A 16,080-nucleotide genomic window follows, 5' to 3' on the forward strand; every position below is an offset into this window, starting at 1 on the left:
TTATACTCACAGTCTAAATTAAATAAACATTCTTTCATAAAATGATTGTTCTTGCAAATGAAAATTAACAAGTTTATTAACAAATAAGATGTCTGAGTATGAAAAACACTTTCTAGTATTGGTACTACAATTTTATCTGGAATATACCTGGAAGGCAACAACCACCACACATTTTCAAAACATAATGTATACTGCATTTGCAAGTAGGAGATAGTCAAAACTGCTGGTATTTTTACACACATTGACCACATGAGGAAGAATATTATCAGCGGCATCCTCACCTTAGGAAATAATGATCTAGCTATGCATATTTAAAATATTCACATATAGTAAATTTATATGTAAGAATAATATGGGGAAGGGAACTATTTATCGATTCACTACCATTATTACAAATGAGTATATAAAACGTCTACCTTTATATACTCATTTATATAAAGTATAAATATTTTTCTGTTCAGAAAATAGAAGACATTTTAATTTCTCATGACGGCCTGTTACGGAGAGGAGAACCTGTTATTTCTAACAGCAAGAAACGACACTTTTATATGAATACACGCCTGAAGACGTAAAACCTAATTTTAGAAAGCATTTAATTTCACCTGCATAGCAGTCGATATGTCAGACACAGCATACCTCAGAAGCTATCCTGTAATACTCGCGGACAAGCGTCCACCCTATCTATGCACTGAAGACACTTCTGCCTTTTACCAGCGGCAATGTAACTGTATTATTGTGGAATACGCGGCACGTTCGGTATTAAATAGGCTCCCGGGGCAGGGCTGTCACTTTGGAGCTGGTCCCCGGGAAGGGCCGTCTAGCTCAGAGGCAGGGCCATTTTGGCCGAGGCCTCACAGGGCAGAGCAGCGTCGGCAGCGGCTCCTCCCTGAACCACAGGCTCGGCCGGCCGCAGGAGGCGCGAGCTGGAGCACGGCGGCGGCCCGAGGCCCGAGGCTGCAGCGCGGGCGTAGCAACCGCTGCCACGCGCCACCGGGCGCAGGTCCTTAGGCCCGGCAGTCCCCCAGCCGCGGTTTTCCCAGCCCCGGCGCCGTTGCCAAGGCGACCGCCGCCGAACGTTCCCGCGGCGGGCCCCGCCCCCCGGCCAATCGGACCGGCGCTCGCCGGAGCCCAGATTCTCTTTGTTCCGCAGCCATTTCAGGCCCCGGACGGGAGGCAGCGCCGCTTCGGCAGAGGGCCCGAGCGCCGGAGGCCTCTGGGATGGTGTGGGACCGGGTAGGTGGCGTGAGGGTGCGCGGCCCCTGACTGGCGGGCGGGAACCGAGGCGAGCTGTTGGCCAGCTGCCTGCCGGCCGCGGGGAGACGCGCCGCCGCCTCATCGGTGCCAGCCTGGCCGTTTGGAGCCCGGCGGCGGCGGCGGCGCGGTTCTGAGCCCAACAGCTGCCGGCCCGGGCGTCCCTGCGGATCCGGACGCGGGGCGGGCGGCGGCTCTTCAGGTGTCCGAGGTAGGGCCCGTGGCGCCTGAGGGGACGCAGGAAGAAGGCCTGCGCCTCAGGGGGCTGACTGAACCGCGGCGTCTGAGGGCCCTGGGGGCCGCCGCCGCTGCCCGGGACGGCCGCTCCCCGCGGGTTCTGGGCCCCGTCGGGCGCTGCCCCGGAGGCCCGCCCTTTGTCCCCGCCCGGCCCCTCTGCTCGGGCGTCCCGGGCCCGCACGCACCACCGCCTCCACACTCCGACGGCTGATGGCTGTCTGCAGGCGGCTTTTTTCCCCTTGGGGACTCGTGGTTTCACGACGTGTTTACTCAATTTTAATGTTCGTAACTGTACGGGTTTTGCGTGGGTCTGTGTTTTTTTTTGCACTTCTGCCGTTCTGTACTTCTCCCACGCGAACACGCCCCAGGGAACTGCTGCTGAGAAGCGCACCCACGCCACCAGCAACCTGTTTGGGGAATGGTTTTCTTCCTTTTGAAAGCAATCGCTTGTTAACTTGTTTTCAGATTTTAAGAATCAACTGGATTTTACAAGGATTGCATAGTTTTAAGCGCGTTACCTTAACCATCACTAATCAGTTCCGTTCTTCCACAGATAAAAATATAGAAAATTAAAGTTGGAGACTGTCCACAAATTGATTTTGACAGTTGTGTTAAGAAGCTCAGTAGCGATCCTGCCTTGAAGCTTGTAACTTCAATGAGTATATAAATGGTGTTTTGTTTTGTTACCTAAAGGAAAGATTTTTTTTTTAAATACAAGTTGTATTGTGTAGTAGGTATTTGAAAATGCAAGACTGTAAAATGGCTGTCCTGACATGCTCGTTTTTAGGATAACAAAAGTTACATTTGGTTTTAAGTTTCTCTGTTTTGTCAAAGCTTTCATATTAGAATGGTAAATAAGTTATACTTAATCAGGGGAGGATTCCGTTTTTATAAATCAATTCTGTTTTCCATTTTTTACCCTCTCCTGCACCTATTCTTCTTAGAGAATGACTGCCAAGTTGAAAACTTGCAACTGCAAAAGAGAAATACTAGCTTGAAGGTGCAGATTTGTTTTTTACTCTGCAGTGTATGCAATGCATAAATGCGTAACAGTTTGGCAGTTCACCTAATTTAATGGGAGCCTAATGAACTACTAGTGATCCATTTTCTTTTACCTGAAAGAGGCCCCTACCAGATCAGGCTTGATGTTATTACATTTTCATCCTAGATATTCAGGGAATTACTGAATTCCCCCCAACAGAAGTATCTTGAAATATTTTAAAGTTGTATAGCTTATTATTATTATATATTGTGAGCAGGATTAGATTTTGGTAAAAATATATATGATTCCAGTTGTAAATCTTTCCGTTATCAAAACTTCTTGTATCCATTGTTTTTATGACTAGTTTTTTTATATAATGTTAAAGCCATCTCATGAACTGTTTCTTTCTAAATCTTATAAATGAACTGCATTGAAATATAAATGTATTATGTTTAGAAGAATTGCTTACAGTTGACCAGGTTGGATTACTGCAGACACTGTTTTTAAGAAAAGGAATTTGGTTATAAAGGAAGTCAAACCAAGTGACATATATAATTAAATAAATTTATCAAATGTAAACTGCAGAGAAGAACACAGCAATAAGTGGGAGTTATTTGTTTTGCCCAGGATATAGATTATGAAGTTTTTCCTAAAATTGATATTTGAATACATATTGGTGCCAAAGAGATCTTGTTCCTAAAAAACAAAGGGTGAAAAAGCTGAGAAAATCAAAGTGAGGAGTTTTTAAAAACAGTGTAGAATAATTCCACCTTTAGAAAGGTAGGATCAGAGACAGCTAAGTTCCCCAGGTGTTGAAAATCTTTCTTAGTTGGTTCCATTCAGCCAGTGCTATGATAGCTCTCCGGAGAAGGCAATGGCAAGCCACTCCAGTACTATTGCCTAGAAAATCCCATGGATGGAGGAGCCTGGTAGGCTGCAGTCCGTGGGGTCGCTAAGGGTCGGACACGACTGAGCGACTTCACTTTCACTTTTCACTTTCCACTTTCACACATTGGAGAAGGAAATGGCAACCCACTCCAGTGTTCTTGCCTGGAGAATCCCAGGGACGGGGGAGCCTGGTGGGCTTCTGTCTATGGGGTCACACAGAGTCGGACACGACTGAAGTGACTTAGCAGCAGCAGCATGATAGCTCTCTGGTGAGTGCTGGCAGGTAAGAAAGGTCTCCTGGATTGTAGAGGGTGAGGAGTTTACAATGGAAGACAGAGGTTTGCAGAAGTGGTAACTGTAGATTTGTAGTTCTATAGATGGGTGTTGGGCTTCCTCGGTGGCTCAGTGGTAAAGAATCTGCCTGCAATGCAGGAACCTCAGGAGACTCAGGTTCAGTCCCTGGGTCAGGAAGATCCCCTCGAGGAGGGCATGGCAATCTACTCCACTATTCTTTCCTGGAACATGCCATAGACAGGCTAAATCCATAGGGTCCCAAAGAGTCAGGATGTGACTGGAGCAACTTAGCATGCACACACAGTTGGGTGTTAGAGTGGGAAAGAATTTTCAGAAGCCACGTTTGCTTATTTCAAGACCTCCTTACTAGAATTATTTGAAGTACTGTGTAATAATGTTAAGAGTTCCAGAGTCTTAATGGTTAAATGACATACTGGAACAGAAAATTAGGGTGCAGATTTGTCTTAGAATTTTCTGCAGTAGATAGAACCAATACAGGAATGGTGGCTACATCTTATTCCAAAATGGCACCTGATAGCTGAGCAAATATTTGAACTCAGAATTGAAGGAAAGCTGAAGGAAATCTGATGTCTGAAAGACTACAAGATTTGAATCAACATATGTCTTTTTAATGGTAGAAAATTTAAAACAAAGCAAGTCTTTTCAGTGTAATACACTAAGTTCTTAGAACTGGGCCTGGCATGTAGTAAACACTTCATAAATAATAACTGTTATTATCATCATCTTTGACATGGTCATTGGTGTTTTAGAAAGCTATAGAAAGCAACCATAAAATAATAATCACAGATATCAGGACCATGAGATAATTAAGCCCTTTGATACATTTCCTTCCAGTATTTTTTCTCAGTTTATTTGATTTTTATACAGTTGAGACTTTTATATTAATAATTTTGCTTTTTTCACCTAGCACCTTGAACATTCTGACATGCTATGAAATTATTTTGTCAGTATCTTTTTAAATGACCACATGATGTTTTTATGAATTTCTCATAATTAAACATTTTGCTGTTGGACAGTTAGCAAGTTTCTTTTATTATATTTTTGCAGTTATAATAAACACTACAATGAACATCCTTATACGTAAAACAATTTCTGTGTTTTAGATTATTTCATTAAAATAGATTTCCCAAAGTGAAAATATTGGGTCAGTGTATATGAACATTCAAAAACTCAGTTCATATTGCCAAACTGCTTTTATTTAAGGGAATTTAATAATGGAATTAAATTGAGGAGCACAGCATTTATTGCCCTTTTGCCTGAGCTGAAAGGGAATAGAGAGTGAATTAACATTTTTTTTCTATTGTATAATGATGTAATACGATAGTCATCATTTATAGGCATTCAGCATACATTATTACTTTTACATACATTACGCTCATTATCCTAGCCACCTGTTGCCTTACACATGATGGTTACTTCCATTTTACTTATGGGAGAACTGAAGTATCAGTAGGTAAGTAGTTTGCCCAGAGACTCAAGAGTGTTCTTGGCTGAATCTGAATCTAGATCTGCATGATTATGAAATGCATATTCTTTTATTGTAAAGTTTTATGTGACACACATATTCAGAATCTTATAATAAATATATGTATACATTGAATGAATGCAGAATCTTAAAATGTGTTTTATAGTTCACTCAAACAGTGAATCTATTAACTATAGATCATAGACCACATTTTTTAAAATTTACTTATTTATTTTTGGCTGCTCTCAGTCTTCAGTGCTTCTCGGGCTTTTCTCTGGTTGCAGGGAGTGGAGGCTGCTCTGTACTTGGTGGTGTGCGGGCTTCTCATTGCAGTGGCTCCTTTTGTTGCAGAACATGGGCTCTAGGGCATGCAGACTTCAGTGGCTGCGGTTCCAGGGCTCTGGAGCACAATCTCAGTAGTTGTGGAACTCAGGGCTTAGTTGCTCTGGCATGTGGGATCTTCCTGGACCAGGGATAGAACCCATGTTTCCTGCATTGACAGGCGGATTCTTTACCGCTGAGCCACCAGGGAAACTGCATAGACCACATTTTGAAGATAGTAAACTGAGCTGGAAGTAATGAATGAATGACTTGCAAAGTTTTAAAACAGATAAGGTTTAACTATCCAGGTTTACTTTAAAAAGGAAAAAAAAGACAACTCCTTACCAGGATGAGATGTAAATTGGTAAGGAGCATATAAAGCTGGTTTCTAAAATGATTGCAAGCATTTGTGGGTGAAATGCTCTTAGTAAAGACCTCTTAGAGGAGGAGAAAACAAATCCATCAAATATGGGGGTTAAGAGAAATGACAAAGGCCCATTAAATAACTCAATTGAAAAACATGTTTACTGAAATCCCTGGCAAAGTGTCAACTGAAGTCATAATAGAAAAAAAAAATGTTAAGGAGAGTAAGAGTATCAACAAGGTGTCTGAGAATAATTTTATACTGAAAACTAAAGCAAAAAAAAATTTTTTTAGTTGCATTTTGTAATTGACTTTGAAGCACTCTGAAGCCATTAGTGAAATAATTATTGGTGAAGTCCCTGAAACCTCAGATACCAAAGTAACCACTACAGGTGAAAAGATTGATCCCAGAAAGGTCAAGATTCCATTGCTTTTGTCTTTACTAGGGAAGGAATTAGGGTAGAGAAATACTTCACCAGATTGTAAGTGTATAAAATAGGTGCAAATAAATAATTAGGAATAGGTGGTATCCATCAAGATTGTAATTAAATGAATACAAAACACTGATCATTATACTTCCACTAGAAATAATGTTTTTAAAAATTACTTAATGAAGTAAAAATATAGTTTATTTTAGCTGGCACGTAGGAAAATGATGGAAAGATGCCAAGTTGTGGAGGACTTCATGTGCCCTTTATGCATTTAATGAGCATTTTTAATGCTGAGATCGTCCCTTTTTCTCAAGAGATTTAGATCCTACTGTAGAGAGAGAGATGTAAATTTAAAAAGTGCAATGAAGTGTAGGTAAAGCTTTTGTGATATAAATCTGATGAGACCCTGTAAATAGTTTCTGCTTTGTAGACAAACCAAACTTAGCCACTGTAGTGCAAAATCAACCATAGACAATATGGAAACCAAGGGGTGTGACTAGATTTGATTGGTAGGCTTTAAGGAGGAGACAGGGACAACAGAGGATGAGATGGTTGGATGGCATCACCCACTTGATGGACATGAATTTGAGCAAGCTCCAGGAGTTGGTGATAGACAGGGAAGCCTGGCGTGCTACAGTCTCACAAAGAGTCGGACACGACTGAGTGACTGAACTGAAGTAGAATCTCTAGTATATAGTAGAAGGATTTCAGGAGGAGATACCTACTGAACCTTGTATTGCCCTAGCATGAGCCATTGAAAGATCTAAAACAAGAAATTTGCAGTGTTGATTTGTGTGATTCATTAAGAACAGAAAAATAGGTTATTTTTAGGTGCTCTAAACTAATAAAAGGATTCAATTTTTTAAATGGGCAAATTCATAGACAAATAAATACAGCTAGCCAATGATCATGAAAGTAATGCTCTACCCCACCAATAGGGAAATGCAAAGTAAAACAGTGAAATTTTTTTTTACCCATCAGATTGGGAAAAGTGATAAGAATGTAGAATGTATTTTGCTAGAATGTACTGATAAGGTTGTGGGGAAACTCAAACATTGAATAAATCAGTACAGCCATTTTAATTTTCAAATAAAAACTTTTTCAACTTGAGCAGTTTCTGTTTCTTAGAGAAACACATGGGTATATCAGGAATCATGTATATTCAAGGAAGTCTTTGTCAGTAGCCACAGAACCTCCAGGCTTTCAGGTCACCTTTTATCTCCTCTACTCTCAATCATTAAAAGGTCTATATTTGGCTCCTTTTTTTTCTTTTTTAACCCCCATCCCAGCTCTTCATATTCTTCTACTGTGCCTTCATCTGCAAAACCCAAAGCTCGAAAAAGCTACTGTTCTCCCTCCCTTCTGCCTAAAAATCCGTAGTTTTGGATTATGTCCTCTGATTGTGTGACTGTTTCCCTTTATGATGGCTGTCAACTGCTAACATAAGGTCATTCCTCCTCATTTCTCTCTTATTTTTGCTCCAGGCCTGTGCCCCCCTCTTCAGTACCACTCAGTCTTCATATTGAAATTCGAATAAGTGTCCCTGATTTTTCCTCCAGTGCTCCTTTCTGCTCTGTCTTATCTCAGTCACTCATTCCCAGAGTGGTTCCCTCTCGCATTGTCAGTAACTGCAGTCGCTCTATGGTTACGATTTCATGTTTTCTACTCTTTGACCATACTTTCTATCTAGTAGTTCACTCCTTCTAGTTAGTATCTCTGCCCCGACTTTCTCTTTACCCCAGTGGAATCGCCAGTTTGTTGATCCTATTACTGTGTCCCTGCCACTCACCCTCTTGATGTTTTAACTTCCTTTCTTACTCAGTTTAAATTCCACGGATAATCACTCCTTTGGATGACTCCCTTGCTCTTCGCTTGTTTAGTAGAACCACACACTGGTTAATACCAGCTCTCTGCTTTCTTTGCACCTGCCCCTAGGTATCTTAGTATGGCCAGAAGAAAACACAGCCACACATGGCGACATGCCTCGTGTGAATTGTTAAGCTGCCTGTTGATTATACTGTATTTTCCTAGTCTGTTCACTTTCCCACTTTTCTCAATAACTATTTTGTATCTTCTTTTCTTCAAAACTCTGATATGTCTTTCCCATCCTCATTTTCAGTTCATTACCTGGCTTCCTATTTTGTTAAGAAAACTGGAGCAGTCAGCAAACTTCCACACACTTCCACCACCCCATGGACTGCGATCGTCTGTGTCAATACATGCTGTTATCTTAGATGAGCTGTTCTGTGTTCTTGTGTCTGCTTTTGTGTTAGATCCCATCCTTTCTCCTCTATCATCTGCTCAAGGAATTGCTTCAGCTTCTGTCCTTCCACATATTTCTACTATGTTAAAAAAATTTGATCCATTCTTCACCACCTGTTTCCCCATATTTTTGGTTTCCTTTTGCGGCATTATTCCCTGAAAGTGTTGTCTATATTTGCTGTTGCCGTTTTCTCCTCCCATACTCTGTCAAACCCATTCCAATCAGGCCTTTGCACCATTCTGAGCTGAAACAATTACTTAGTTTCTCCAGTAACTTCCATGTGGCCAAATGCCATATGTTATTGAGTCTGTTCATTTTACTTGACCTATCAGCAACCTTTGACAGAGCTATTTCTCTTAATCTTGAAACACTTTCTTCTTTGCTTTGCAGGATAACTCACACCCCTGGTTATCTCCTACCTTAGTGCTGGCTTCTTGTAATTCTCCTTTGCCCTTCTTTACACAGACTTAATGTTGGAGAGCCCCAGAGCTCAGGCCTTGTTTTTTTGAGTTTCACACATACTCACTCCGTTGGTCATCTCATTCAGTCTCATGGCCTTAAATACCATCTAAATGCCATATGTGCTCAGTCACTCAGTCGTGTCTGGCTCTTTTTAACCCTATGGACTGTAGCCCACCAGGCTCCTCTGTCCATGGAATTTTCCAGGCAGGAATACCAGAGTGGGTTGCTGTTTGCTTCTCCACACTAAAATACTGGAGTTGTTCTTGACTTTGCTCTTTCTTTGACACATCCATTCCATCAAGACAACCTTTTTTTCCCTATATCATCAAAATATATCCAGAATTTTACCATGCTTCACCCTCTTCACTACTCTTATCGTGGTCCAAACTACAACCATCATATCTTTTTGGATTACTTACGCAGGATTCTATCTGGTCTCCCTGTTCTATCCTACCCTCCTGCCAGCAGTCTTCCTTCAGTATACTAGCCAGAGCAAACCTTTTATGATTAATACAGTCTCTGTGACTTCTCCATTCAAAGCACTGTGGTTCCCCCTTTGGCTCAGAAAATCTAGTCCTTAATAACTTACAAGGCTCTACATAATCTACCCAACCCACTTCCCTTTCCCCTTACCTCCCTGACCTCATTTCCCACTGCCACTTTCCCTCCTTACCCACTGGCCTTTCTCAGCTCTCACATTCTCTGAACACTGTTTAATACTGCATCCTAACCCCTTATCCCCCTTATCCAGGATTCTTTTTTATTTTGTGCATACCACATACACAGTTAGGGGTCAGGAGGCTCTATCTCCATTGCCCTGTGGCCTGTTTTTGTACAGCCTATGAGCTAAGAATGGTTTTTACATTTTTTTAAGAATTGTAAAACAGAAAGACTATATAACAGATGTATTCTTAGTATTTGGCCTGAACATGGTCTGCAAAGTGCAGAAAACTTACTTTCTAGTCCTTTACAGAAAGGTTAGCACTAAATATTCAGTTTATTGTCTTTCTCTTCTTACATGAATGTAAACTCCAAGAGGGCAAAGATCTTTGTTTTCTTTATTGCTCTATTTGCAATAAAAACAGTGCCTAGAATATAGACAGTAAATATTTGTTAAAAGAGTGAATTGCTTGTAATGGTATAAAATTGAAATGGCAACCCATTCCAATATTCTTGTCTGGAGAATTCCCATGGACAGAGGAGCCTGGCAGGGTTGGGGGTCGCAAGAGTTGGACATGACTTAGCGATTAAACCACCACCAAACCAGAGCTAAATATAATGAGTAGGAAAGCTAAGGCATATTTTAGATGAATTTTTATAGAACCGAAGTAAAATTCATTTTATTTTGACATAAAGATATGTATTTAAATGCCCCCAAAACAGCTCTGTAAGGATACAGCATCAAATGAATATTAAAGTACCTTTGGGGAAGAGACCAGGATTAGGAGAGGTACTTGAGGGGAACTTGAATTTTATCTGTATTGTTTACTTTAATACAGTGAGAAGCAGCAGATACCAATTTTTCATTTAAAGATTCTTCTAATGAAAAGAAAGGGGAAAAAATAGGTACTGACTAAAGCAGTGAGAAGAAATAGAGAGGAAGCAGGTAGAGAGGGAAGAAAACCTTGCTGGCCAAATATGACATTTAAGAAAGGCAGTCTGAGAAGCGAGCAGTATCAATATTTGAAGATAGAGCAAGCAAAAGTAAGACTTAAGTAGGAAAAAGTGTAACATCAGGAAACTATAAGAAAACTGGTGTGGAGCATAATGGGAAATGGGGATAGTCTGCTAGATTAGTTCAGAGAGAGACAGAATCCCACATTAGGAACAATTTTGTAGGCTATGGTTAAGAATACAGTGAAAGTCGCTCAGTCATGTACAACTCTTTGTGACCCCATGGACTGTCCATGGAATTCTCCAGGCCAGAATACTGGAGTGGGTAGCCTTTCCCTTCTCCAGGGGATCTTTCCAACTCAGGGGTTGAACCCAGGTCTCCCACACTGCAGGCGGATTCTTTACCAGCTGAGCCACCAGGGAAGCCCATGCTAAGAATATGAGGTTTTATTTCTAATTGTGAAGAGAAACCATTAGACAGTTTTGATGGAGAGATAATTGCAACTTTAACTTGATCATTTTTGCTGCTTCATCTCAAAAAATGGAACTGGAAGTGAACAAGAGGGAAGTCTGGGTAGCCAATTATACTGGACTACTTTTGTAGAAAATGGTTTTTGGACTATGGTAGACAGTAAAGGTGAAAAGTGGTCAGATTCAGAGTATATTTTAAAGGTATATTTTAAGAGTATATTTCAACAGAACTGACTGATGGTTTAAGTGTAGAATATAAGGGAAATCAAGGATGACACCTTGGTATTTTGGCGTGAACAACTGGATGAACACTAGTAGCATTTACTAATAATAGGCAACTGGAGGAGGAACAAATTCGTGTGAGATGAAGAAGAAAATCAAGTTCTGTTTTAGCCAGCAAAGTTTGAGATATCCATTTTAATAAACAAGTAAATATGTCTTACAAGATGTTAGATACTTGAGTCTGCAATTCAAAGGGCTATTCATTGGTACAAACTGGATAGATTATGTAGATAGGAGATATTTAGGAGTGGGGGGGGGTCAGCAAGGTAAAATGAAAACCAAAGGAGATATATTGCCACAGGCTAAGAGGTGAAAGAATCATTGCCTGTTTTCAGCACTGTGAAGAAATTAAGATGAGGCCAAGAAGAAACCATTTGGTTCGGCAACAAGGAAATCTCAGTCTCATGGAATATATTTGGGGGGTGGGCTGGGGAAACAGGGTGATTGTACCCAACTTTCAAGATGTTTCTGTGAATGGAAGGGAATAATCAAGCATTAATTGGAAAGAGTGGATAAATGGAGTCAAAGGTTGTTTTTAAAGATATTTTTAGATAATTTTAAACTTAGAGAAAAGTTATGGGAGTAATTGGGAGACCTCTCATATACCCTTTACCTGCATCCACCCATTTGTAACATTTTGCCACATTCTTCCAGCCAGTGCCACATAAAATTATTTTTTTTAGTAGATTGCATACATCTTGCTCCTCTACCCTTTAATACCTTAATATGTACTTCTTAAGAGCCGCAGGATATTCTCTTCTGAAACCACATATAGTCATCAACTTCAGGAAATTTAGTGTTTTACAGTCTGTATTACAACTTTGTCACTTGTTCTGGTAACATCCTTTATAACACTTTTTTTCCTGCAGTACACGATCCAGTCTAGGGTTTTATATTACTTTTTGTTGTCATCTTTTTAGACAAAGAGTTTTTTTAATGGAACTTAGCCATTTTTCCTCATAATAGCCCCATGAGGTAGAAGTACTATTAATTATCTCATTTTGTAGATCATAGGTTAATTATTCTTTCCGTGACTAATAAGTGGCAGAGCAAGAATGCAAAGTCAAGCTAAGGAACAACAGGGTTTGTACTCTTAAGCTGTATACAGCAGTGCCTCCCATGTAGTGCATGGAAAAGTCTGAAATTCCTCATTTGACGTGGGCAAATAAGTCAAATATAGAAATGAGAGACAAAGATTCTTACATCAAAAATGTGATTTTAAATTTCTAGATCTAGTTTATAACTCTTAGCAGTGGTGGATCAGAGTGTAATGTCACCTTGATGAGCATCAGGACAGAAGGAAACAAGGAAAGAAAAGTGAAGATCTTTGAGCTTTATATGTAAATTTTACCAGCATGTGCGTGCATGCTCTGTCATGTACAACTCTTTGCAGCCCATGGACTGTAGCCCTCCACACTCCTCTATTAATGGAATTTCCAGTCAAGAATGCTGGAGTGGGTTGCCATTTCGTCCTCCAGGGGATCTTCCTGACCCAGGAATCAAACCCACGTCTCCTGAATTGGCAGGCAGATTATTTACCACTGAGTCACCTGGGATGCCAAATTTTACCAGGCACTTTTTTGAGTTACTATTGCTGATTGTTTAGACAGGTAAAGTACTTGAGTTAATTCTTTTTGTGGTAAAGTTTTAATTGGCAATATATATGGGTATGAACTGGAGAGTCCTGACATATGTTTTGGCTCATAAAATACTGCTTATCAAACCTTTTTTAAAAAATATTAGGAGAATTAATTTAGGAAAAGAGCTTTAAACCGTGAATCATTAAAATATAGGTGATCCAATGAGTAGGAATTAGAACACTACATTGGATTCTTAGCTCAAAAGTGTTTTATACAGTTTTTTGTTACACAGTTTTGAGGATATAATAGGCAAAGACTTCTATTGGGTAGAAATCCAAGTTATGATGAAAATTTTTGTACATAACATTTTCAACTAAAGAATGAATTCGGTAAGAACTGACCTAAGCCTGGTGCAGTCAGTTCACAGGAGCCCAGGTATTTGCTGAAAGAATCACATGACATGAAATTCTCACTCAAGTAATTTAGCAGTCCCAGAAGTACAACTTCAAATCTTGAAAGATGATGCTGTGAAAGTGCTGCACTCAATATGCCAGCAAATTTGGAAAACTCAGCAGTGGCCACAGGCCTGGAAAAGGTCAGTCTTCATTCCAATCCCAAAGAAAGGCAATGCCAAAGAATGCTCTAACTACTGCACAGTTGCACTCATCTCACAGGCTAGTAAAGTTAGGCTCAAAATTCTCCAAGCCAGGCTTCAGCAATATGTGAACTGTGAACTCCCAGATATTCAAGCAGGTTTTAGAAAAGGCAGAGGCACCAGAGATCAAATTGCCAACATCTGCTGGATCATGGAGAAAGCAAGAGAGTTCCAGAAAAACATCTATTTCTGCTTCATTGACTATGCAAAAGCCTTTGACTGTGTGGATCATAATAAACTGTGGAAAATTCTGAAAGAGATGGGAATACCAGACCACCTGACCTGCCTCTTGAGGACCCTGTATGCAGGTCAGGAAGCAACAGTCAGACCTGGACATGGAACAACAGACTGATTCCAAATAGGAAAAGGAGTACGTCAAGGTTGTATATTGTCAACCTGCTTATTTAACTCATATGCAGATTATGTTATGAGGAACGCTGGGCTGGAAGAAGCACAAGCTGGAATCAAGATTGCTGGGAGAAATATCAATAACCTCAGATATGCAGATGACACCACCCTTATGGCAGAAAGTGAAGAGGAACTCAAAAGCCTCTTGATGAAAGTGATAGAGGAGAGTGAAAAGGTTGGCTTGAAGCCCAACATTCAGAAAATAAGGATCATGGCATCTGGTCCCATCACTTCATGGGAAATAGATGGGAAAACACTGGAAACAGTGTCAGACTTAATTTTTTTAGGCTCCAAAATCACAGCGGATGCTGATTGCAGCCATGAAATTAAAAGACGCTTACTCCTTGGAAGGAAAGTTATGACCAACCTAGATAGCATATTAAAAAGCAGAGACATTACTTTGCCAACCAAGGTCCGTCTAGTCAAGGCTATGGTTTTTCCCGTGGTCATGTATGGATATGAGAGTTGGACTGTGAAGAAAGCTGATCGCCGAAGAATCGATGCTTTTGAACTGTGGTGCTGGAGAAGACTCTTGAGAGTCCCTTGGACTGCAAGGAGATCCAACCAGTCCATTCTAGAGGAGATCAATCCTGGGTGTTCATTGGAAGGACTGATGCTAAAGCTGAAACTGCAATACTTTGGCCACCTCATGCGACGAGTTGACTCACTGGAAAAGACTCTGATGCTGGGAGGGATTGGGGGCAGGAGGAGAAGGGGACGACAGAGGATGAGATGGCTGGATGGCATCACCAACTCGATGGACATGAGTCTGAGTGAACTCCGGGAGTTGGTGATGGACAGGGAGGCCTGGCGTGCTGTGATTCATGGGGTCGCGAAGAGTCGGACACGACTGAGCGACTGAACTGAACTGAACTGAGAAGTACAACTGAGTTGAATACAAGTTTCTGTGAAGACTTGGAGAATTTTAGTAGCAAGTGTAAAGTAAGGCTGGCTTTGCTATGTAGAATATGACCAGATTCATTCTTTACTAAATGTTTTAACTTCTAGAGGCTGAAAAGGAGCATGGTCTTTAATTGCTTTGTAAGAAAGGGAGTGAACCAAACAAGTGTAATTGACCTATACAAGATTGCCCGCCAGTTCTTTGTGCAGAGAAGAACTGAGACAAAATCCCCAGATCTCTGACACGCCTTTTTCACTGATGTTATTTTGGCTTGTCATGGCACAGAGGACTTGAAGACCCAGGCAGGTTGTCTTAATGCCTGGTGAAATTACACTGGCTGGGAGCTGAAGTGTCCGTTTTGCTTCCCCAAATTTTATCCTTCCCATCCACCCCCACCATACGTCAAGGATGAAACAGTGGAGAAACTGTAAAGGTAGGAGATTTTTCTGGAGTCTTGTTTTAGCATAGATAGTAAGCTCAGAATCAAGAGAGTGATACAGTAGTTTCAGATTCAATGTAGGAATTTGTTGGGGAACCTTAAGAACCAGTAAAAATGTTTAAAAATTGAGTCATTAAAAAGGAAAAATCTCTAATAAAAAGCCTACGTTTGTTTTACCCTTATATCCCAGTGGGCTAGAGGCTTTTGTGTTGGTATTGTTACTTGCTGATCAGGTACGCAGCAGACATTTTTGTTTGTTAAACAGAATCTACACCTTCACACTCCAGTGAGATTCTAGTAGAATTTAAATTGCTCAGCAACTCAGGCAAAACTGTGATTTCAGATCAAATTATTATCTGGAAATTATTATTTATTTGAGAAATAAAAACTCCTGTCCATCTCAAATGCTATGGGATCAAGTTCAACTGTGTAGCCACATACTGAGTTGTTGAATTGAGTAATATAAAGAAATCTTAGGAATTTCCTAGTTCATCTCTCTTTCCAGGCTTTTATTGTATTTGTAGTTTCCAGATAAAAAATCCAACATATATAAGTGCTGAACACATGTTTGCTTATTGATTTGATTTCTGGAGTTTCTTCTTTCTAGAACATGCGTGTTACTGCTGTAAGAATGTATAATGAGTTGAATGAAGACTATTTATTTCATTAACTGGAAATAATATGGATTAGTGACTTATGACCATTTTTTCTTAAAATTGAAATATTATATGACTTAAGACAAAGATTTTACT

The 16,080-nt window shown here is 40.4% G+C and overlaps 1 protein-coding gene across 1 annotated transcript in view; it reads left to right on the forward strand.

The window, feature by feature from the left end:
* The first annotated feature begins 1,098 nt into the window (after window positions 1–1,098).
* The window catches only part of TNPO1 (transportin 1), a 99,883-nt gene continuing 84,901 nt past the window's right edge, over window positions 1,099–16,080 (forward strand). Inside the window, exon 1 of the mRNA XM_055421879.2 lies at window positions 1,099–1,233. Within this exon, the coding sequence (XP_055277854.1) occupies window positions 1,219–1,233 (15 nt within the window). The 5' untranslated portion in view covers window positions 1,099–1,218. The remainder of the gene's footprint in view (window positions 1,234–16,080) is intronic.

Source organism: Moschus berezovskii, chromosome 18, assembly GCF_049115385.1.
Source record: "Moschus berezovskii isolate FMDL1 chromosome 18, NW_MosBer_1.0, whole genome shotgun sequence".
NCBI lineage: Eukaryota > Metazoa > Chordata > Mammalia > Artiodactyla > Moschidae > Moschus > Moschus berezovskii.